The 25,429-nt window shown below is 38.1% G+C and overlaps 1 protein-coding gene across 16 annotated transcripts in view; it reads left to right on the forward strand.

Moving 5' to 3' along the window:
- fut8b (fucosyltransferase 8b (alpha (1,6) fucosyltransferase)) overlaps window positions 1-25,429 on the forward strand; it is a 218,550-nt gene that overhangs the window by 123,876 nt on the left and 69,245 nt on the right. For 13 of the 16 annotated variants that reach the window (XM_073933785.1, XM_073933787.1, XM_017352672.4 and 10 more), the window contains 3 exons: window positions 14,851-14,966; window positions 19,454-19,616; window positions 22,713-22,827. In XM_073933785.1, coding sequence (XP_073789886.1) covers window positions 14,851-14,966; window positions 19,454-19,616; window positions 22,713-22,827 — 394 coding nt within the window. Of the gene's footprint in view, window positions 1-14,850; window positions 14,967-19,450; window positions 19,617-22,712; window positions 22,828-25,429 lie in introns of all 16 variants that reach the window. The other 3 variants (XM_068215731.2, XM_005173822.6, XM_068215732.2) reach the window with 1 other exon arrangement.

The raw sequence follows: 25,429 nt of genomic DNA on the forward strand, positions 1-25,429 counted from the left end.
TTCAGTACAAAGTTCTGTTGTATGTTTATAAATCCCTCCATGGCCTGGCCCCTGAGTTTATTTCTGAGCTAATTATTATGCACCAACCTGTGAGATCTCTTCGCTCTATAGATCGTATCTATTTGCAAGTTCCTAGATCACGCTTAAAATGTCGAGGTGATAGAGCTTTCTCCGTAGCAGCTCCAAGACTCTGGAACGATCTTCCACTCTCTTTAAGAACAGCTCAAACTTTTGAGTCTTTTCAGAAGTCACTGAAAACACACTTATTTTCTATAGCTTTTAATCATGTGATGTGAGTTTATGTATTTTGGTTTTTATGTATTTTTACATGCGTTTATGTGTTTTATGTACAGAACTTTGGTAATCATTGTGATTTGTAAAGGTGCTATAGAAATAAAGTGAGTTGAGTTGAGTTTTGGATGCCTCCTGGACGCCTAACTAAGGGGGTGTTACAGGCATGTCCTACCAGTAGGGTATTGGTAGGACATGCCTGGGAGGGTATATATATATATATATATATATATATATATATATATATATATATATATATATATATATATATATAATATATATATATATATATATATATATATATATATATATATATATATATATATATAAATATATATATATATATATATATATATATATATATATATATATATATATATATATATATATATATATGTATATATAACTATGGATAAAAAGGAAGAAATGCAGAATGTTTTTGTGTTTTCATTATTCATTTAGTTTTAATAATAGTTCAATGGGTCAGACAGCATTTCCAAGTTTATAATAAGTGTATTGCCATTTAGTGTATTTTTGTTGATGTTATTTTTTTATAACAGTATATGTATTGACTACTATATATTGACAACAGTTGGCGTTTCTGTGTGGAGTTTGCATGTTCTCCCAGTGTTCATGTGGGTTTCCTCCTGGTGCTCCGGTTTCCCCCACAGTCCAAAGACATGTGGTACAGGTGGATTGGGTATGCTAAAATTGACCGTAGTGTATGAGTGTGGATGTTTCCCAGAGATGGGTTGCAGATGGAATGGTGTCCGCTGGGTAAAACATATGCTGTTAAGTTGGCGGTTCATTCAAATCTGTGGTCACCCCAGATTAATAAAGGGATGAAGCCAAAAAGAAAATGAATGAATGAATGAATGAATGACACATGTCTTGTCGCCTATCCAAGTTTTAGAAACAGCAATTGATAACTTGACTTCTAGTTGATCAACTAGAGTTAGAGTTTGGTATCAGAAAAAGCTTAAATGAAAGGCAAAGACCTCTAGATGGTGCTTATTTTACCAAAACAAAATATGATAACACCTTGATTTTGAATGATTTCATTAGGACAGTAAGGTCTGACTTTGCTTAGACTAAAGTCTTGTCGCTGAACAGAAATAATGTCCAGTATAGAATATAAAGTCCTGCTGCAGTGGAAACAGAATGAATATTGTGTCTGACTCCATCATGAGCTTGGAGGACTGCATCCATACATCTCTGAAATGACTCAAATCACTGATTAATAAAGTCATCTGGAATGGCAAAGAAAGCGTTCTTGCAGGACTCACAGAGCTCATCAAGACTCTTTGTGTTCATCTTCAACGCCTCCTCCTTCATCTTACTCCAGACGTGCTCAATAATGTTCATATCTGGTGACTGGGCTGGCCAATCCTGGGGCACTTTGATCTTCTTTGCTTTCAGGAGCTTTGATGTGGAAGCTGAAGTATGAGAAGGAGCGCTATCCTGCTGGAGAATTGTCCCTCTCCTGTGGTTTGTAATGTAATGGGCAGCACAAATGTCTTGATACCTCAGGCTGATGATGTTGCCATCCACTCTGCAGATCTCTCGCACACCCCTATACTGATTGTAACCCCAAACCATGATTTTACCTTCACCAAACTTGACTGATTTCTGTAAGAAGGTATATTTTTGTGAGAACAGGTTTTCTGCAGTATTAGTAATGATTAGGATGCAGTTCAACAGATGATTCATCAGAAAAATCTTGCTTCTGCCACTTTTCCAAATGATCAAGTCAAGTTATTATGTATCCCCCTTTCAACTAGGATCGACGACAAGACTTTTGCCAGATAGTGTATATATTTATTCGCATATTTATCTTTTATGGCCATCTACATCCAAGTACTACAGCAGAGATGTGAACAACAAGTCAACCTCCATTTATTTATACGGTTTATTTTCTAAATGAATATCTTCAACTAGCGCTCTTCAAATGCCAGAAGGCAATTTTATGTCTTATGTAATTTATATATGCACATACTACAATCATAAAGTGACTGCTGGAAAGATACATTACCATGGGAATTGATGCTCAAAGCAATAAAATGTTTGCAGGCGTTGCTGAAGAGAAATGGAACGGCCTGTTTGTGCTGCTTCGCATTATTATGAAGCTCCGTCTCTCGCACTGCGAGATGTTCCTTTGTTTTTTGGAGTCGCAGCGGTCAAACCCTCGGGCTGGCGGAAGATATGTGTGCTCTCCGTCAACATCATTACATGTGCAATTAAAACTGCTACCGAGGCATGGAAATATTTCACTGCACACATTCTTCAGTGTAGCGGTTGCCAAGTATAGAGGCAGATCAGTCTCAAAGATAATACATTTACAAAATGAAAATCATACATGCACAGGTCACATTTACAAAACCTAATTTGTAAACGCACAATTTGTGAATTCACAAGTAGAAATCATAAATATTTTCACCAAACGCCGGCAGCTAGCTCTCTGCAACTGTCACGTGGTCGCCCACTGAAGCTAAGCAGGGCTGCGCCCGGTCAGTACCTGGATGGGAGACCACATGGGAAAGCTAGGTTGCTGCCGGAAGTGGTGTTAGTGAGGCCAGCAGGGGGCGCCCAACCTGCGGTCTGTGTGGGTCCTAATGCCCCAGTATAGTGACGGGGATGCTATACTGCTCAGTGAGCGCCGTCTTTCGGATCAGATGTTAAACCGAGGTCCTGACTCTCTGTGGTCGTTAAAAATTCCAGGATGTCCTTCAAAAAGGGTAGCGGTTTAACCCCAGCATCCTGGCCAAATCTGCCCACTGGCCTCAGTCCATCATGGCCCTCCCCATATTCCAATTGTCTTCATCACTGTCTCCTCTGTGTGGTGTGCGGTCTGGCGCAAAATGGCTGCCGTCACGTCATCCAGGTGGATGTCGCACACTGGTGGTGGATGAGGAGATCCCCCCATGGTGTAAAGCGCTTTGAGTGCCCAGAAAAACGCTATATAAATGTAAGGAATTATTATTAAAATTTATATTATTCAATTAATTGAATTTGCATGTTTGTGAATCATGTCTTGGGTTGCCAAGCGTGAACAACCCTTTTCAAATCAATCAATAGATTTTTAATAATGTTCAAGTCTGGGGACTGGGATGGCCATTCTAGATCATTGTATCCTGTCTAAGCATGACTTCTGTTATGGAAAAAAGATTCTGGTCTGCAAAAATATTCTAAGTCTCCAAGTCAAACTTTTCAAAACATTACAAAGTCTGAGATCTCAGAAGTCTTTAGGCGAAGCAGTTTATTGTTACAGCATCAGTAACAACAGAGACAGGTGGTTTGAGTGTGTGCTGAACACAGGCTTGCACACAGTTTAAATACATTTCTGTGTCTTAATACTCCATCCAAATTTACACATTACACACCTCCATCAGCTTCTCCGCTAATGGGATCTTAAATCTCTCAGGTGCCGGCCACCAATAGAATCTCAGGTTCTTTCAGGGGTATTACCCATGTACAGTTAAGGTCTTTTCTTCCTGTTTCAAAAGTGATGACTCAGCCAAAAAACAATGCCCAACAATATATCTTGTTCACTGTACACTGAGCTGTCAACTGTAAGTTCAGCTGAAGTTAATAGATACTCATAATTTTTTAGATGTCAGTACAAATGAGTGTGGGCGCTCATGCAGGTGTGCCTTATCATGAGTTACAGAACAGAACGCAGGTGTCCTTATGGCCTTGCATCCATAAATCTATCCTCATTGTGACATTAATGCTGCTCTTCTAATTTATCTTCTCATTTATCTTCTCAGTTATGAATGAACTGAAAAAGCCTCCCGAGATGAAGGCATAAAAGCAGTGATTTTTCATATTTATGTAGGCTAGAAAATAATATGTTTTGTAATATTTTAATCCTTTATATTTATATCCTATATCTATTGTTATTATATCCTATATATATCCTTAATATTTAAACTTTTTTCATATGTAAAGATATTTGCCTATTGCTCTCTTGTGCGTATTAAGCAGTGCGTAAGCGAAGCCCAACTTTGCGCCAGAGTTTAGACCGATATTGTTTTGGTGTAATGAAAAATCTATTATAGTTTCTCAAAATAGCAACGCGCCTGCAGTCCGCCTCAGAACGCCTTCCTTTTTAGACCAGAACGCCTATGGGCGCACAAATGAGCGCTAATGCATTCACTATTTAAAGGTTCAGGACACCCCGGATAACTTTTTTTATATATTAACAGATTTGTGTGTGTTGAGCATCAGTTAAGACAATGTTAGCACCGGTCAGCTTTAATTATGGGGAAAACTGGATAATTTTGAGCTTTTGTCTGCTAATTTTAGCTTCCGGGTTTAAAATGATTTTTGGGGCGGGGTCAAAATCGGCGACGCAGCGCAGTACTGCAAGTGCAACGATGATGCGTCGGTTTCTCATTATTATTTATAGTGGAGTTTTCTTATCCTATAAGGAGAGCCGGCTGCTTAATTATTCATGAGACCTGCCAGAGTCAAGCCAGAGCTGTGAGACACGTCACGGACCTACGGCACATAGTATTTAGCCGTTCATGAAGGCTCATATGCGTTTGTTTCCATGATCCACGGGGTTTGTTGCATGTTTTCCCCCGCGATCTTGTCAGGGCCGATCATACAGCAAAGCTGTGTGCGTGCTGCTAGCATTTTTGTCGGGAGAGCAGTACGAGAATTGGAGAATGGCGGACGCTGTCTTTTATCAGGAGTTCGTTCACATTCAGACACATCGCCGTGCTGCTGTGTTTGCCTAAATCCTCCAGATTACCAGCGGGGATAATGGTTAAAATAGACAGGTCAGGAGACCTGCTGCACTGAGTCTGCTGGATACGGGGATTGAGGGAGAAGTCCTCATTTATAGTGTTTACATGAACACACTTATCTTTATAATAATATAAATTGTGAATTTCTGTAAATCAATGTTCATTTCTTTGCATTTTAACTTTGTAAACTATAAACTCATGCGTCTCCTCACGGTTTGTCTCATTTTGTGAGCTAGCTTCGTTCGCTCCCCTTCTCCCCTGCTGGCCACGCCCACTCCTGCCTGATGCTCGCGGAGCTCCACGCCCATTAATCATGCATCTTTTGAAAAAATTCTGAAGTAGACTTTAACCGAAAGTGGGGGGTGTCATGGCCCTTTAAACAGCGTAGCGCAACGCCTCAAAACGACTCTTGCGCCGAGCTGAAACTACCAAAAGACTACTGCGCCGCGCCTTGCGCCACATTGCGCCGGGTGTATGAAAGGGCCCATAGTGTTTATATAAACATGATATAACAAATTCTTGTTATGTATATGAAATTATGAATAACAAATCTAGCAGGGCATTAAATTACTGTTTATTTCTTTGCGTTTTAACTTTATAAACCATAGATAGGTTTCCTGATTTCCATTCATTAGACAGGTGTTTTAATTTCTCCAATTTAATTTAATCGATAAAAAATAGAATCCAAAAAAGGGAATTCAGAAAAAGCACAGCAGATTTTGACATGCCGCTAGCATTGTTATGCAGTTGCTATGGAAGCGTGAGTGTGTTATTACTCTTCAAGCCTCGGGTGTTCTGCTCTCTAGATACAACCCGAGTCCTTCCTTGAATGCCAGTGTGTGGGATTTTTTCCTCCTATTTCATCATCCACCGGTTGAAAGTCTCGAGTCTGATTACTTAGAGAATTTACAGCACACTTACCATAGGTTTAAGCCTTTATGTTCACTCCACATTCAAAACGATTACGCCGTTTCTCTTTGTCACGGCCATATCTGTGTGATCTCCAGGCTTCGGTCTCCATCATCCCCTCCTGACTAATCTTGCGACTTGTGTGATTTCCTCTCGGCGGTGACTGACAGTAATTCACTCGCTGTAATGTCATTTGGCCGCCGCTTCCTTCAGCATCAGACCCCGTTTTTTAGCTCTCCGTCAGCAGTTTTTGAAGTTGGGCCTCCTCTGATGCTGCACTCATTAGATGGAACTGAACTGAGCTTTTCTGCACTCTAATAACATGTTTCATTTATACTTATATTCAATATCCTCGGGCACTTTTCATTTGCATATATTTATATATAGATAGTTTTAATTTGCATATATTGCAGATATAAAGTTGAAGTCGAAATTATACACACTCCTGTGAATATTTCTGATATTTCCCAAATGATGATTAACAGAGCAAGGGATTTTTCACAGTATTTCCTATAATACTTTTATCTCTTGAGAAAGTCTTATTTGTTTTATTTTGGCTAGAATAAAATCAGTTTTTACTTTTTTTTTTTTTTTTTTTACTTTCAATTCCACAGTAGGCTAAAACGTAGAGGGGACGGAGCTTTCTCTGTGGAAGGTCCTTGGTTGTGGAACACCTTGCCCCCTGAGATTAGAATGGCTCCATCATGATCCATTTTTAAATCTCTTCTTAAAACGTACCTTTTTAGCTTGGGTTTTTAAGATTATTTTAAGAGTTCGTTCTACCTCTAATTTAAAAAAAATGTATATATTTACAGACGTTTCTCTTGCCTTATTTCTGTGCTTTTATATTCTGTCTTTGTATTTTTTTACCTTGTCTTATGTACAGCACTTTGGTCAGTCTTGTGACTGCTTTTAAATGTGCTTTATAAATAAATGAACTTCTTTAACATCATTTTAAGGTCAATATTATTGACCCCCTTAAAGGTACAGAAGGTGATCTGTTAAAATGCTAACGATAGCATAATAGCTTTGAAACCTAAGTGCTTCCCCTTCTGTCCAACGTCACACTTTCTGAAGTCAAGAACGCTCACCTTAAAGATGACAGACAATCCAATCCTGTCATTCGCCAATTAGAAAACTTTATTATAATTTATAATACTACACTTCCCAATGATTATTTTGTTTCTAGCACATTTTCAGTTGTGTAGCAAGCAAAACTTGTCATAATGTGTAATATTTCATGCATGCAAGGGTTACTGGTAGACCTGCGTAATTAATTGAATTGTAATCAAAAGCGTCATTCAGAACCGAACATTGATTACATTTTTCCTGGTCAGTTTTTTCGAATACTTTCCTCACCGCTTGTAAAGTCACATGACCCTGCTCTGTTACATTATTCTGCCAACATGTCGAGCATGGACAACTTAAACGCTACACAACATCAGCCGCTTATACCAAAGAAAAACATTCATATTTACTGTACAAAAATAAATGGATAAAATAATAAATGAAATAAAAATAAATAAATGAATAATTGTTCATCAATCATTGTCAAGTTAAAATCGTCAATTAATCGAGATTTTAATTTTAGGCTAAATCACCTAGCCTTTATTGCTGGTCTCACTCTCTCATGCTGCGTTCACACGAGATGCGGAGTGCGCGTCAAGCGCGAGTGATTTACTTGATTGTTAAGTCAATGCAAATGTGCGAATAGACATCCTGCGGCGCGATATGCACGAATGACGCTATATGTGCGAATGGCGCAGCACGAATTGAACGTTTTGCTCGTTTGATGCGCTTAACACGCATTTTACACAAATCGCTCAAGTTTGAAAATCTTAACTTCAGCGGACATTCGCGCCGCGTTAACCAATCAGGAGCTTGCTCTTGTGGGGGCGTGATTGTGACGTATCACCTGTTGTTTGTGTCCCGGGGGAAATCCTCCAGCCGACACCGACAAAAAGTTCAACAAACTGGGCTCGGCTCAAACAGAAGCACCGCTGAAAGCCTCCGTCATCATGGTTCAGTTTCTGGAGGAGTTTATGAGCTCACAGAGCTGGATACACCTCTGAAAGGATCTAGTGGACTCAGACACGGCCCTAAACATATCGACACAGTTTTTCAGCCTTCATAAAGCACATAAACACTGTTATTTTCTTCATAAAATCCATGTTAGCCATTTAGCAATGAAGCTAGAGTCACCGGGCAGACAGAAGCGAGCCCATGCCGCAAATTCGCGTCGGTTCTGAAGTGAATTTGACGCGCGAATGAAGCGGGGTTTGATGCGCGAATGAAGCGAGTAATCTCAAATGTTTACGTGGCTATTTATGCGCTATCGCGAATTATCCACGTGTTCTGCATCTGGTGTGAATGCAGCTTCATGCGCTTTGTCCTAAAGTGACTACTGTATGCTTAGTGGTTGGCGGGGTGCAGGAATTACACTTATTACTAAGCCATACTTGCATGCTATTCCAGACTGGATATTCAAAGTAGCGGTAAACAATATAATGAGCGCGTCACAGGCTGTCAGTGTTCAGAAATGAACCAATGTGAATATAAAACCGACTTCAGCTCTGTAAAGCAGGTTAGGCGGAATATCGCTATTTACTGTTGTTTTGTTGTTAAACTAAATAGAAATCTACATTATCGATGCTGTGAAAGGACCTTATGAAAATGAAAATAATCACATCAATCTTCAGGGAGAGATTTCAGTTGCTTAACAACACTTCTGTGCATATAACCCATTCATAACAACTCAAACTACATCAGCTCTGGTGGACTAAATTAGTTTTAAAACAGAACTTTAACAGTCCAACAGAAATACTTTAGCCATGGTGTCGTCCTTCCTCCAGCGTCCAAATCTAACTCCAATATAGAGTGGAGGAACTATAACGTCAATTTGTATGCAAAACCCAGGAAGCGAGTTTTAGCAGTTCTTGTTCCCTCGTCCCAAAGTCAATGGGCCTTTTCAATGGGTTTTCAGTATAATGGCTTAAATAAGGTTAGTGGCTAACACAAACTCAAGATACTTTCACGTTTTGTTTTACGACATAAAACACATCAGTTACAGCACACTCTTGATTTTTAAAATCACTTATGTTCTTTAAAATGACGGTTGCTATCAAGTTGCTAAATGACATTATACGTCATTATACGCCTAGGTGAACTGGTCTTGTGTTGGGCATTTGGGTTTGTCTGTTATTTAAGTATTTTCATGAATAGTATTTTAAAGTTTGTAGTATTCTTCTAATTAGGAATTCATATTGTGTGTAGGTATTGCCTTCACTTGTACAGGTTGTCGAGTTTTGTTGATCAATTATTTTAATCAAACGATATTAGGATGATGCCTACCAGTGCAGCCTGTCTCTGTCCTGCTCTCAGTAATGCAAACACGTGAATAAATGTGTCAAAATACACACGTTACCTCTCATTTTAACGTGATAAGTTGATTTTTCTTCATTTTTTTTCTTCATCTAAACACATTTAGCTCTGTCAGAACTGCAGTGTTTACACTCTTCCCTAAAGTGTATAGCATATGTGGCTGCATGGGCTGCTTTTTGCTGTACTTCGTGACAAAAAACAAAATATTGAATGAATATAGCGTGGATTATAATATAATAAACTGAGAGATTAAATCTGTCATGAACTATATTTCTAAATAAAAGCTTAAAAAAGTTATCTGTAGCAGGGTGGTGCAGTCGAGCACCCCGAGGCCACTGTAGTCTGTTTATAGCCTAATGTTAGTTTTTCAGTTCTTGCGTTTGCATATAAGATCCAAAAGTGCTCAACGTTGTATTTTCGTGTGAGGATTATTCGGCTGGACAAAACGTGTAAGTGTAATGAACTGTGTTTGAACACAGAGCCTATTATTCGCAATCTTCGAAAAGCCTATGGGAAAATCCCAGTGCTTAATTTGTGAATTGTGAGGTCCCGGAACAGATCGGGTTAACGGATCCAGCATGTTACCTGAGGATGTAGAGGTGGTATCGTCCGAAAGTGAAGCAGACGAAAGTGAAGAGGGTTGGGGAGTCGCGGAAGAAAGTGAAAGTAAACAGCGGATGGGGGGAGGAGGCGGTTGAGGGGGGGGATCAGTAAAATGAGGGTCCGGATCAGATTTCAGAGGTGCTGGATCCGGCACAAATTAAGCCCTATAATCCTATAGGGATTTCATCGAGGGAACCAGTTTTATGCTAGCATGATTAGCCTACATGGTGACGTTTGGGCTACTCGTCAGTTTGGGCTACTCATTAGAATTATGGGAATTATCAGCCCGACAAATTTTAAATGGAGGATCATTTTTTAGTTTTATGCCTTACCCTAATCTAAAAATACACATAAACACATTTAGATCATTTACTTTAATCATTGCTATAGGAATGTGTGTTTTTGCAGATTGTCTACAGCAGGGGTCACCAATCTCGGTCCTGGAGGGCCGGTGTCCCTGCAGGGTTTAGCTCCAACTTGCCTCAACACACCTGCCTGGATGATTTAAGTATACCTAGTAAGACCTTGATTAGCTTGTTCATGTGTGTTTGATTAGGGTTGGAGCTGAAATCTGCAGGACACCGGCCCTCCAGGAACAAGTTTGGTGACCCCTGGTCTACAGAACAAACCACTGTTATACAATGACTTGCCTGATTACCCTAACTTGCCTAATTAACCCAGTTAAGCCGTTAAATGTCACTATAAGCTAAAACTACAGCATTATATTCAAGAAATATCTTCTCTGTTAAACAGAAATTGGGGGTGGGCATGAACGGGCAGGGGCTAATAATTCTGGATAATAATTCTGACTTCAACTGTATATATAGTTCCCATTTGCATATATTGCAGATATATATAATTCTTAGCCTTGAACGCTGAACCATCTGCGCTCTTTGAAGTGTGTTTTGAGTATAGCAGTCTGTGCCAGAGTGGAGCTGATAGGGGCCTTGTGTAATCTCTAGAGAAATGTTCAGGGGCCGAAGGGAAAAGAGCCTTACCTGAGGGCCACAAGCTTCTGTACTTGTCTTTTTTTTCTCTTCCTCTCTCTCTCTCTCTCTCTCTCTCTCTCTCTCTCTGTTCCTGACTCTATCGCTGCGTCCCAATTCACATACTTATTAACCATTTTGAAGGATGCAAACAAATACAGTGGTCCCACCATATTTCCTGATTTACATTTTTAATTTCTATAGCTTCAGAGAATCCAAAAAGAGCCACATAATGATCAATAATGTTATGATAGCTGTTTTATCAAGAAGTTATGATTGAATTGCCTCTTGTTACAGTTATGAAATAGTTTAAACCCAGGCTCATTGTGGAAACGTAGTCTGGAGGACGTTTCTGGAGACCGCGGGATACGTCCCGGCGGGTACGTACGGCTGCAGTTTTTGTTTTCGCGAATCCGCGAGAGGCCGCTGTTGCGCACTTTTTCGCACCTCAGACGCCTCTCGCGAGAGCGGTTTGCGCCCGCGCTGTTCTCCCGCCGGAGGCCGCTGTCCGACTGACCGGATGATTGACTGCGCGACCGGCCGATCGGCTGACTCTCCCGACTCGCCTTCCTCCTTCCCTGAACCCAACCAATTTTACCGATCGACCCGCCCGCCTGCTCGCTTCCTTAAACTCGAGCAACAGTTTACAAAAGCCGTCCAAAAAAATAAAAGCCCAGATTTTCATTTATTTATTTTTTTCTACCACGTTTTCGGATTTCACCGCATTCTCAGCCTGTCACGAAACTAGTTCACTTAATTTTTGGGAGTCCTCTCTGCATCTCGAGCCTGCCGACGTACACGGTGAGCTGAGTGGACAAACGGGTTGCAGCAGGGAAGCCCTCATTAAGGAGGTAAGCCAAGCTCGAAAGGGAACAGCGTCACACCGCCCCGCAGCGTTCGCTTGAAAAAAATAAACACGGCCGTACGTACCCCCCGGGACGTATTCCGCTGTCTCCAAAAACGTCCGATTGATTTATCTAACTCTTAACAGCTGTTTTGGAACCAACATACTCGCCATAAGCAGGTTTTGGTTTAATCAACTGAGTGTTCAGGGTTTAGCAGATGGTAAGTTAACCCAGCTTTCTGGAAAACCCCCCTGTTTTGATTGTAGGTTTTTCTCCTCTAAGGGCTAATTGTGCGATTTCTGTCACCATCTTTTGGCGGAATGTCTGCCGTCTTTGCTCTGCATGACAGGCTAATGGATGCTGACAGGCTGAATCTCCGAAATGATAAATATTTAAAATAGGCACTATCCTTATAAATAAACTGCAAAGTTGCAATCTAAGCAACTACATTCTCACCTTAAAAAGCCTCAAAAGCACATTAATACATAAGGGTGAAGAGGCTGTATTTGCCCTGTTATTGCAGGATATCACACGGCTATAAGCCAATCGGATTTGAGAACCAGACAACTTGTTCAGCGTTTTTGACTTGTTTAGATTCATTCAAATTTAAAACAAGTAGATTATTTTGGAGTGGGTGAGGGTGGGTGGAATTGTTGAGGAGATATATTTAAATCTGATGCAGTTTTCAGAAAACAAAATGTAGTCTCAGTCTAATATTATTTGTTATATTATTTGTTTGTTTTTGTTTGTTTTGCTTTGCTTTGTTGTTTGCTTTTGTTTTATTTTTGTTTTGTTTTTTGCTCTGTTTTTATGTTTTGTTTTGTTTTTTGCTCCATTTTTTATGTTTTGTTTTGTTTTTGCTTTGCTTTTTTGCTTCGTTTTTATGTTTTGTTTTTGTTCTTGTTTTTTGTTTTGTTTTGTTTGTTTTTTGTTTTGTTTTGTTTTATGTTTTGTTTTATGTTTTGTTTTGTTTGTTTCTTTGTTTTGTTTTTTATGTTTTGCTTTGCTTTGGTTTTTTTGTTTTGCTTTGCTTTGCTTTGTTTGTTTTTTTGTTTTGTTTTTGTTTTGTTTTGTTTTGTTTTTTTGCTTTGCACTGTTTTATTTATTTTTATTTCTTTGCTTTGATTTGTTTTTTTGTTTTTTGCTTTGCTTTGTTTTTTGCTTCTGTTTTGTTTTGTTTCTTTGTTTTTTTTGTTTTGATTTGCTTTGCTTTTTTTTTGCTTTGCTATGCATTGTTTTATTTATTTATTTATTTTTGCTTTGCTTTGTTTTTTTGTTTTTTTTTTTTGCTTTGCTTTGTTTTTTGCTTTTTTTTTTGCTTTGTTTTTGTGTTTGTTTTTGTTAGTTTTTTGTGTTTTTTGCTTTGCTTTGCTTTGCTTTGCTTTGCTTTGGTTTTTTGTTTTGTTTTGTTTAGTTTAGTTTTTTTGTTTTTTGTCTTTTTTTTTTTGTTTTGCTTTGCAAATCTAAACAACTACATTCTCGCCTTAAAAAAGCCTCAAAAGGACATTATGTTGCCCAACAGCAGAAATATTTGTCAAACTGTAGTGAGTTTATTGATCTGCTGTCACTCTATGTGGGCGGAATAATACACAAGAGTGAAGAGGCTCTATGAGCCCTGTTATTGCAGGGTATTACACAGCTATAAGCCAATCGGATTAGAGAACCAGACAGAACTGTTGTGTTTATATATACAGTGTAACATCATGGATGTAATTTTTGATTAATCTATTGTTTTAATTATTGTCCTTGTTGAATAAAAGTATTGATTTCCTGCTTTACATTTTGGCATATAAAGGGGCCTGATGTTTTCCTCAGCACTAGTGTTTGTTTTCTCATTTCCTTTAAACTGAAAGCTCTTTTTTTTGCATCTTTTGAATCAATTAGTATTCCCTCCTCCGCTCTTGCAAATTGTGCTAACATGCTCTATTGATTCCTCCACGCTAATCTTTGTTCCTTTCACATATATACACTCTCATGCATATGCATGCAGAGGCGCTATTAATATTAATGCGTGATTACCATATTAATGCATAATATAAACGATCTACTCAGTGGTTTTCGGACAGATAAAAACAAATGGAAATATTCCGCAAACACCGAGCTCTAAAATAAAAGTCCAGCACTTTAATGAATGATACGAAATGAGCAGTTGTTGTCGTGTCATGCAGAGTTTCCCCAAACGCTCATTAGTTAAAGGGTGATTTAGTCTAAATCAGCTAAACAGAAATGAACAGTCAAACCGCAATTAGCAATTACGCTGTAGACAAATGTAAGCGGTAAATTTATGCGCCGCACTAAACGCCATTGAACATCGCAGCAGACGTTTAGGATGATTTTTATTCATAATCAGGCTCCAGTGGATCAACATTTGGAGCCTGTGGTTTTTCATGTTGTGTGTTTGCACAGTGTTGAAGGACTGATTGCTTTCCTCATAATGTAGATGTTTTAAAGGAGACCTATAAAGCAAAAATCACTTTAATAAGGGGTTTAAACACAGTTATGTGGCAACAGCCTGTGAATATATCCAGCTTCTAATGGTAAAAATGTATTAATTTTGTTGTTTATACTCAGACTTGATGTAAGCAGTCTGCAGAAACACTTTGATTGACATTCTCCCTTTGTACGTGTCATCAGAGGGGGGAAAGCTGCGCCCACTAGTGACCATTTCCCCCTCATTAGCATAGGACCTTTGACTTGTGTTTGAATCTGCCACTATGCTGACACAATGGCATTTGTAGCTCCGCCCTCTTTTATAAAAGCACAATCTCATTTGAATTTAAAGCGACAGTCACCAAAATGACACAGTTAGGATTAAAACCTAACAGGGTCAGTTTCATAGAGTTAGAAAACTTTATCTGTGTGGGATTTTGAGCTGAAACTTCACACACACACACACACACACACACACGCACACACACACACACACACTAGGGACATCAGAGACTTACTTTATCTTCTAAAAAGGGGCATGATTCAGTAGGTATTGTTTTAAAAAGGATGCAGACTCTACCGTTTACACATATTCTTAAAGCTGCGGAGATAGAGTTCGCTAACAAACTGTGTGTGTGTTGTTGTTTTTTTCAGCATACCGGAAGGACAATCGGACGGGCCAATTTCTTCAGGACGACTGCGGTCTCTGGAGGAACAGCTAAGCCGAGCCAAACAGAAGATCCAGAGTTTCCAGAGATTATCTGGAGAAGGTGGGATGATCAGGCCTCAAACTAATGATGTTCCTGTTCAGCGTTTTTGACTTGTTTAAGATTCATTCAAATGGAAAACTATTTGATTTTTGTTGTTGTTGTTGTTGTTTGGGGGGCAGATATATTTAAATTTGATGCATTTTTCAGATAACAACATTTAGTCTAATATCACTCAGTCTAATATCAATTGTTTATTTTATTTTATTTAATTTTATTTAATTTTATTTAATTTTATTTAATTTTATTTTATTTTATTTTATTTTATTTTATTTTATTTTATTTTATTTTATTTTATTTTATTTTATTTTATTTTATTTTATTAGGTTCATTCCACTGTGGCAATCCCTGATTAAAGAAGGAACTAAACCAGAAAAAATACTAATATTTGAATGATTTTAATTTATTTTATTTTATTTTATTTTATTTTATTTTATTTTATTTTATTTTATTTTATTTTATTTTATTTTATTTTATTTTATGAGGTTTATTCCACTGTGGCAATCCCTGATAAATAAAGAGAGAAAGCCGTAAAAAAATATACTAATAATTGGATGATTTTTATTTTATTTTATTGTATTTTATTTTGTTTTATTTTATTTTATTTTATTTTATTTTATTTTATTTTATTAGGTTCATTTCACTGTGGCGATCCCTGATTAAAGAAGGGACTAAACCAGAAAAAATACTAATATTTGAATGATTTTATTTTATTTTATTTTATTTTATTTTAATTTATTTTACTTTATTTTATTTTATTTTATTTTATTTTATTTTATTTTATTTTATTTTATTTTATTTTATTTTATTTTATGAGGTTTATTCCACTGTGGCGATCCCTGATTAATAAAGGGACTAAACCAGAAAAAATACTAATATTTGAATGATTTTATTTTATTTTATTTTATTTTATTTTATTTTGTTTTGTTTTATTTTATTTTATTTTATTTTATTTTATTTTATTTTATTTTATTATTTATTTTATTTTATTTTATTTTATTTCATTTTATTTTACTTTATTTTGTTTTATTTTATTTTATTTTATTTTATTTTATTTTATTTTATTTTATGAGGTTTATTCCACTGTGGCAATCCCTGATAAATGAAGAGAGAAAGCCGTAAAAAAATATACTAATAATTGGATGATTTTTATTTTATTTTATTTTATTTTATTTTATTTTATTTTATTTTATTTTATTTTATTTTATTTTATTTTATTTTATTTTATTTTATTTTATTTTATTTTATGAGGTTTATTCCACTGTGGCGATCCCTGATTAATAAAGAGACTAAGTCGGAAAAAAATACTAATAATTGGATGATTTTATTTTATGATTTATTTTATTTTATTTTATCCCTGATTAATAAAGACAACAATAAAACAAAGCTAGGGTCAGAACACGTGTAAACTATACCAGGGAAGGCTTAGTAATGTTACTTGGTTTAAACCAAACAAGACTCAGCAATGAGAGTGTCAAAGTGAGCTGTATGTATGTGTGTGTAACCGGTCTATGAGCAGCTTCAGTTGTGTAAGTCTGTGTACTCTTCCTGCTGCAACCTTGTTCTGGGAAACACTCATACACACTCATTCACATTTCACAGAAACTCATACACTATGGCCAAATAAGTTAATCAGTTCCCCTATTGCGCATCTGTTTTTCGACTTTGTGGGAAACTAGAGCACCCTAAGCAAACACACGCCAACACGGGGAGAACATGCAAACTCCACACTGAAATGCCAACTGACCCAGCTAGTACTCGAACCAGTGACCTTCTAGCCGTAAGACGACAGTGCTAACCACTGAGCCACCATGCACTGTGTTATTATTATTATTATTTAGTTGTTTTGCTTTATTACACATAATAAAATGTAGCTCTAAAAGTGCTGTCACACTCTCAAAATCACAACAGAATGAGTCCTTGTGTAGCTAGAGTTTAATGTTTGCACACGTTCGTCTCCATGTTTGTGTGTGTGTTCAAGCGTGTGTAATCATGGGTAAGGGACGGGTCAGGGTCATTGCTGGAGGATCTGCCAAAAATAACTATAACAGCATCATCAGAGGAACAGGGGTCACATACTGTATATAAGACCATCCTTAAAGAGCCTCTTTCTCTGGCTGTGATGTCTCCTCACATCATCTCCCGACCCTTATAGAAAGACAGACAGATGCTGTGTGTCTCTTTCAGGCTTTCTGCAGTAATGAGAGGACGAATCAGAGGATAAACCTGGACATCTGCTCACCTACACACAACCTGGCATCAAATCCAGGCCTCATAGTCACTGCACTTATTTAAAACCATTCATAACTAGACTTGAACAATATTTGAGAGATACAATTACCGGCCACTTTATTGGGTACACCTGTCTAACTGCTCGTTAACGCAAATTTCTAATCAGCCAAACACATGGCAGCAACTCAATGCATTTAGGCATGTAGACATGGTCAAGACGACCTGCTGCAGTTCAAACCGAATATCATAATGAAGAAGAAACGTGATTTAAGTGACTTTTATTGTGGCATGGTTGTTGGTGCCAGACGGGCTGGTCTGAGTATTTCAGAAACTGCTTATTGATTGGGATGTTCACGCACAACCATCTCTACACTGCAAAAAATGCTTTTCTTGCTTAGATTTTTTGTCCTGTTTCTAGTCTAAATATCTAAAATTTCTTATATCAAGAAGCATTTTCTAAACCAGCAAAACATATTGTCTTGTTTTGAGAAATAATATGCTAATATCAAGTGAGTTTTTCCTTAAAACAAGCAAAATAATCTGCCAATGGGGTAAGCAAATTAATCTTGTTTTTTCTTTTGACGTAAGATTATTTTGTTTACCCCATTGGCAGATTATTTTGCTTCTTTTAAGGAAAAACTCACCTAATATTGGCATATTACTTCTCAAAACAAAACACTATGTTTTGCTTGTCTAGAAAACTCTTCTTGATTTAGGAGTTTTTAGATATTTTGACTAGAAACATGACAAAAAATCTAAGTAAGAAAAGCATTTTTGCAGTGTTTAGGGTTTACAGAGAATGGTCTGAAAAAGAGGAAATATCCAGTGAGCGGCAGTTCTGTGGGCACAAATGCCTTGTTGATGCCAGAGGTCAGAGGAGAATGGCCAGACTGGTTCCAGCTGATAGAAAGGCAACAGTAACTCAAATGGGCACTCGATACAACTGAGGCAGAAGAGCATCTCTGAACACACAACACGTCCAACCTTGAGGCGGATGGGCTACAGAAGCAGTCGACCGCACCAGTTGCCTCTTCTGTCTTCTGTCTTGTATTATGTATATAATCTTTTAATATAGTGCACTCAGCAAAATATAAGAAATGTAAGGAAAGCTAATTGCTGAGTGCACTATATTATATGATTAAATATAAAATAATACACCAAAATATTATGCTGATGCAAATGCTGTCTGTGTGTGTGTGGTGTTTGGCAGATCCTCATTCAGGGTCGCCCGTCCTCCATAAATAAAACCCTGGACGAATTTCAGGAAAAGCAATGGATTCAGCTTATTACATAACAGAGAGATGAGTAAATATGGGACAGAATCTGGAGGAGAGAGAGAGACATCCACAGCTAATTCACCTCATTTATTTTTCAAATATTTATTTTCCCTTTTTTTTTTTTTTTTTTGCAATCTTCTTCTTTTCATTTTTTATTTTTAAATCAAACACAGAAAAATAATAGCTAAGTCAGCTTCATTCTTTAGCTAGACCAGCGATGTCAAACTCAATTCCTGAAGGGCTGCAGCCTTACACAGTTTAGTTCCAATCCTGCTCCAACACACTTAGCTGTAGGTGTCAAACAAGCCTGAAGGACTCAGTTAGTTTGATCAGGTGTGTTTAATTAGGGTTGGAACTAAACTGTGCAAAGCTGCGGCCCTCCAGGAATTGAGTGATCCCACAAAAAATACTATAGTCAATTATAGTAAAACCATAGTGTTTTTGTATCACACTCTAGTAAATAACTTGAATTGATATATTGTGGTAACAATTATAGCAATAGAAACAACCCAATAGTGTTTTCTACATCTGTATACAGTGTCTTGTCTCATCCTCTGTGTAAAACATGTGCTGGATAAGTTGGCGGTTCATTGTGCGTTGGCGACCCCTTATTACTACTAAGGGACTAAGCCAAAAAGAAAATGAATGAATGAACGATTTGTGTATGTATTAATTGTGTATTGGATTTGTATATTTTCGAATCCTGTTGTGGATGTATAAATTATATTTTGTAAATGCATTATTTTTGAGACTGATCTGGCTCCATACTGGATCTCTCTCTGTGTGTGTGTGTGTGTGTGTGTGTGTGTGTGTGTGTGTGTGTGTGTGTGTGTGTGTGTGTGTGTGTGTGTGTGTGTGTGTGTGTGTGTGTGTGTGTGTGTGTGTGTGTGTGTGTGTGTGTGTGTGTGTGTATGTGCGTGCGTGCGTGTGTGTGTGTGTGTGTGTGTGTATGTGCGTGCGTGCGTGTGTGTGTGTCAGCAGGTCCTGGTCGAGAACAGGAGGAGCTGAGGAGGAAGGTGGAGAACGGAGTGAGAGAGCTGTGGTATTTCATCCACAGTGAGATCCAGAAACTGAGTCACGTCAATCCTACTGACAGACAGAAACAGACTGATGCGTTACTGCAGGACCTGGGTCATCAGCAGAGGTCAGACACACACACACACACACACACACACACATATATATGTTACTAAAAGAGGACTATCGCTCTATGCAAGAGGTGATCTGGGTTTCTGCTCATTTTAAAGAAACAATAATCACGTTTAAAACATTTTCTATTAAGGCTTTTTCCTAATACAATGGATAAGATTGACATATAAACACATGCCAAGTGTGGACCTGAAGCTCTGAGTGGTGTCTTTCTATCCAACAGGGGATCTTCACAGACTGTGGTGACACTTTGTAAATATAAAAAAAAAAATCACCAAATGTAAACAACAAAATGTCACCAGAGGCCTTTTCATTTGATTTTAAAGCCTGGTTTATACTTCTGCGTCAAGTGACCGGCGTAACTCACAGCGCATGCAACGCGCGCAGCTTTGCATTTATACTTCTGCGCGCTGTCTCTGTTGGTCTGCATTAACACTTCCGAAACGCTAGTTGGCAGTGAGGTGTAAATGTTCCTCTGTGTCGAGTGTCTTCGCTTCTGTTTGGCTTTTCTGAACACTTCCGGTATGTACAAGTGACTCAAACTCACTCATTTTGGGCCAGGAACCGGCGGACGTGCAACAACTTTAACCATGAGGTAAACACAAAACAAAACTTTCCATCCGGAGCTCCTTCACGGGAATCCACACTTGTAAACAATCGCTCTAAACCCAACTATCACTGTGCTGTAAAATGATTAATTATAGTTTTACAGTGTTACAAAAATGGTGCTATATTGATGGCGTAACTGCAGCTGTATCCTATTTAGGCTACACAAAACAGAAACATGATTAAAATACATGAAACCATGATTTCAGAGTATTTGTACAAGTCGGGATTCAAACCCGAGACGTCAATCGAAGCACAGTATCAGAGTGCACACACACAGTCCACTAGGCCATATGAAACGGGATTTTCCTTGACCTTGGCAGCCAAATGAAGATTCGCCATGTCTCGAAACGCTTTTAAGCTGATCCATGCTTTTAATCGCTTTAGTCACGTGACCAGGTGTTTCGAAACACTTTAGTCACGTGACTTGGGTGCTTCGGATCATGCTTTGGTGCAGTGTTTCGAAACATGTGCGCTTCGGGAGCTCGACACTGTGTCGAAACTTCAGTTTCACGTCAGCCATCCCTAAATTTTAATCCGAACCCACAGTAGATAAAAACTGCAGTTAATACTTACATAAAAAACAACATGAAGATATTTGAATATTTGTAACCACCTATGAGGAATATGGGGGTCACTGGCATTATTTTGGCGGTCGCTGGCTAAAAAGTTTGGGAACCCCTGAGTTAACTTAATTCCTTGATGTTGTCCTAACACGAATCAATTGCGTGGAACCCAGCATTTTTCACAGTGTTGTGTGTGCACGTGTGTCTGATGTTTGGTCATTATGAAACAGCTCCAGACACTAATATAGTGGCGTAATACAAATATAGCAGCACTTAATTTTGAATTATCACCGGCCAGACTAATTACAGACAGAGAAGCTGTCAATAGCTCATTATCTCTCATCTCCCAGACGGTCCATCAGCACATTCGCACCTCTGTTTGTCTGTTTTGACAGAGAGCAACGCTCGATACACATTTAACACTCCCTCAGGAACTGATCCAGTCATAATTAAACTCCTCATAAACGCAGCATATGCTCATGTCTGTCAGTCAGCACATCACACTGTGAAAAATCATCCTCACGTTAGGTTTTTGCATTGTTTTCTATTAAAACATTTCATAATTCTGAAGCAAGACATTTGCTTGAGAAGCAAACTAACTAAGATATTTAGCGGGATAAACAAACAATAAACATCATAGACAACATGTCAAAATACAATCAAATTTATAAACCATATAATTGTAAAGCACCAAAACATATTCAGGCTCTGAATAACACATGCAGTCAGATGTACATTATTTTAAGATATAGTTAATTTTTATCTAATACAAATCATAATAGTATATACTACTTTTAGGGTGCTTTCACACCTATAGATTAATAGTAATAATAATAATAATAATTCCTTACATTTATACATCACTTTTCTGGGCACTCAAAGCGCTTTACACAGTGGGGGGAATCTCCTCATCCACCACCAGTGTGCAGCATCCACCTGGATGACTCGACGGCAGCCATTTTGCGCCAGACCGCACACCACACACCAGCTGATTGGTGGAGAGGAAACAGAGTGATGAAGACAATTATGATATGGTAAGGGGTTAGGAGGCCATGATGGACAGAGGCCAGTGAGCAGATTTGGCCAGGATGCCGGGGTTAAACCCCTACTCTTTTTTTGAAGGACATCCTGGGATTTTTAACAACCACACAGAGTCAGGACCTCGGTTTAACGTCTCATCCGAAAGACGGCGCTCACTGAGCGGTATAGAGTCCCCGTCACTATACTGAGGCATTAGGACTCACACAGACTGCAGGTTGGGCGCCCCCCGCTGGCCTCACTAACACCACTTCCTGCAGCAACCTAGCTTTCCCATGTGGTCTCCCATCCAGGTACTGACCGGGCGCAGCCCTGCTGTTCCGAAACAAGGTTTAAAATAGTTAAAATGTTGCTTTTTGGTCTTGATGCGACTAGCTTTCACACGGTAAAGTTTCCCAAACGCATCAAAATAGTTAAAGCAGTTAATAGTTTTACTTAATAGTTCATAGTTAAAGAAGGAGAATGACCCAAAGCATACAGCAAAAACAACCAAAGACTTTTTGAAGGGAAAGAAGTGAGCATGAGCATGCATTTCACTTGCTAAAGACAAAACTAAAGGGGAAATGATCCAATAACAAGCAGGAACCGAAGAGAGTTGCAGTAAAGGACTTGTTTTAGTCATTTTGGTGTGTTTAGAAACTTTACCTTGTGAAAACGAATGACGCCAAGAACAAAAAGCAACGTTGTAACAATTTGAATCCCTGTTTCAGAACAAAGCAATTGATCTACAGGTGTGAAAGCACGCTGATTATACCGACATTCACAGAGCAAGTACCTTAACATTGACAGCTAAACAATAAATGTAATTTATGCAATAAAAATCCATTCCTGGAACTTCATTCCTTCATGTTGTTCATGTGTACATGTTTGTGTGTGTTCAGAGCAATCATGACGGATCTGCATGAGCTGGCTCAGGCTGATGGAGCAGGCGAATGGAGAGATAAAGAGGCCAGAGATCTGTCCATCCTCGTGCAGAACAGAATTTCCTTCCTGCAGGTACAGCAGCTCCACTCCTCTCAAACACTGGAGGAAAAAAACAGCTATATTCAGAAATATTATTGCTGTTTCAAATAACAGTTATTGATATAAATACTTTATTTAACACTTTTTCCAGAAAAAAAAAAAAATCACATTAAAACCAGTTATCGGGTCAGTGACGTCATCGACTTTGGCTTTAAGATTTAAAAGGCTAGCATTGCACCAGACCCCCTTAAGTGGTGTTGTTTGAAAGTGTAGGATCTATATTTTTTGCACATATGCATCACTTTGGTTTTTATTCTACTGTACAAAAGTTATTTACACTTAAATACACAGTATTTTGGATACCCGAGCTGGGTTTTGAACATTGGTTCATTTTCATATGGTTCATATATGACACATGTATAAGTTATAGCTCAAATGAAAGCTCTTGCTGGTGGTCATATGGTTCTAGCGTTCTTTTTACTGAATTATATTCACATATCAAACAGTTGCCGAATGAGTCGCAGTGTTTCCATGGTGCAGAAGTGAAAACAATACATTTATGATCAATAAGCAGCCCCAGATAGCACAGACAGCTGTCATCATTCACCTTATGCTCTGTGCTTCAGGGCCATTTCTCCTCTGTTTTTGAGGTGATGTGCATAAGTAATCCTTTTATATGTCTGGCGTGGTCCAAACACAGTGAATTATGTTTGATCAAACTAAAGAATAGTGAAATATGAAAACAATGATCGATCCCTGGGGCTTGTACAGCACCTCTCATCAGTTGGAATACAGTAACTTTTGCATAGATTATGGTGGAGACCTTTTTCTTTTTTCCTATGATTACAGACATGTGCAGGAACCACCAAAATTAATTACAGCACCCTAGACCACACAGAACCTAAAAGGTTACACTTTCAAATTTGAGTTTATAAAAAAAGCTCCTCTTTTATTTAGGTGTTTATTACAACACAGACAACACATACAGATATTTTAAACACTTTCAATGGTGTTTTATGAAAATTCAAAGGGTTTTCTTTAAAATGATACCAAATTTTTGCATTTACACCTCTGCATGTGGATTTGGAAAGCCTTTAAATTTTGTAAGAAAAGTCCCAAAATAGTTTAACTGGTTAAAATACTAAAGTAACTACTGATACTGTTTTTGAGTTTGATTTTCTGCTAATTAAAATCAAAGCGTAAGATCAAGTGAAGTCATTTAGTGATTGGTTGAACTTTTTTCATCCTATATTCAAAGTTGTCGCAGATACTTGCAGGATCATTTAAATCTCCATCATGCACAATTTTGTTATCTGAAATGAAGCACCGATTTGTCAAATGGAATCATCAAAGATCCTCTTCATTTAGCATGAGATCAATGAAGCTGCTAATTAGAGATGTGGGAAATACAGGGATGAATGTGTCCAGAACCTATTATATGAAGTGAATCCAGCTGTAAACAAAAGACCACAATTCACCATTGTTTTATTTGGAGATCAGAAAGACTCAAGCTTGGATAAAGTCTTTAATGTTTTACTGTTTTATGTCTTGCTTAAATCATATTAGACAATGTTGTATTATAAAGTATATTATAAAAAGGATAACGTATTTAGGTTCATTGTTGAGTTGTTTGGTTAGGTTAGGTGGATGGGTGATAGGTAAGTTTTCTTTAGGTATGGATAGTTATTTAGGCAGTTGGATGGATGGATGGATGGATGGATGGATGGAAGGATGAAAGGATATACAGGTGAATGTGTGAATGGGTAGACAGACAAATGGATGGACAGATGGATGGAAGGATGAATAAATGGACAAATGAAAAAATTTATGTATAGACAGATAGATGGATGGATGGATGGATGGATGGATGGATGGATGGATGGATGGATGGATGGATGGATGGATGAATGGACAGACAAATGAAAGGATGGAGGGATGAACAAAAAGATAAATGGACGGACAAATGTATGTATGTATGTATGTATGTATGGGATGGGTGGATGGATGGATGGATGGATGGATGGATGGATGGATGGATGGACAGTTAGGTGGTATGGACAGTTAGTTGGATGATGGGTTGGTTGGAATCATGAATGGATGGACAGATGAATGTATGAATAGACAGACGGATGGATGGATAGATGGATGGATGAATGAATGGACAGATGGAAAATGGATGGATAGACTGATGGACGAATGGACAATTGAATGGATAGACGGATGGATGGATGAACAGATGAATGTATGGATGGATGGATGGATTGATTGATGTATGTATGTATGTATGTTTGGATGGATGGATGTATGGATGGATGGATGGATGGATGGGCGGGTGAATGTATGAATGGGAAGACAGATGAATGGATTTGTTAGTTAGTTGGACAGATGGAAAATGGATGTGTTATGGATGGATGGATGGATGGACGGACAAATGAAAGGATGGATGGATGAACAATGAGATGAATGAATGGATAGATGGGTGGATAGATGTACGAAAGGACAGTTAGGTGGTATGGAAAGTTATTTAGGCAGGTAGTAGGGTGATGGGTTGGTCGGATGCATGGATGGATGGACAGACGGATGGATAGATGAAAAGAAGGATGAATGAATGGACAGATGGAAAAATGGATGGATA

This window comes from Danio rerio, chromosome 20 (assembly GCF_049306965.1).
Source record: "Danio rerio strain Tuebingen ecotype United States chromosome 20, GRCz12tu, whole genome shotgun sequence".
Classification (NCBI taxonomy): Eukaryota; Metazoa; Chordata; class Actinopteri; order Cypriniformes; family Danionidae; genus Danio; species Danio rerio.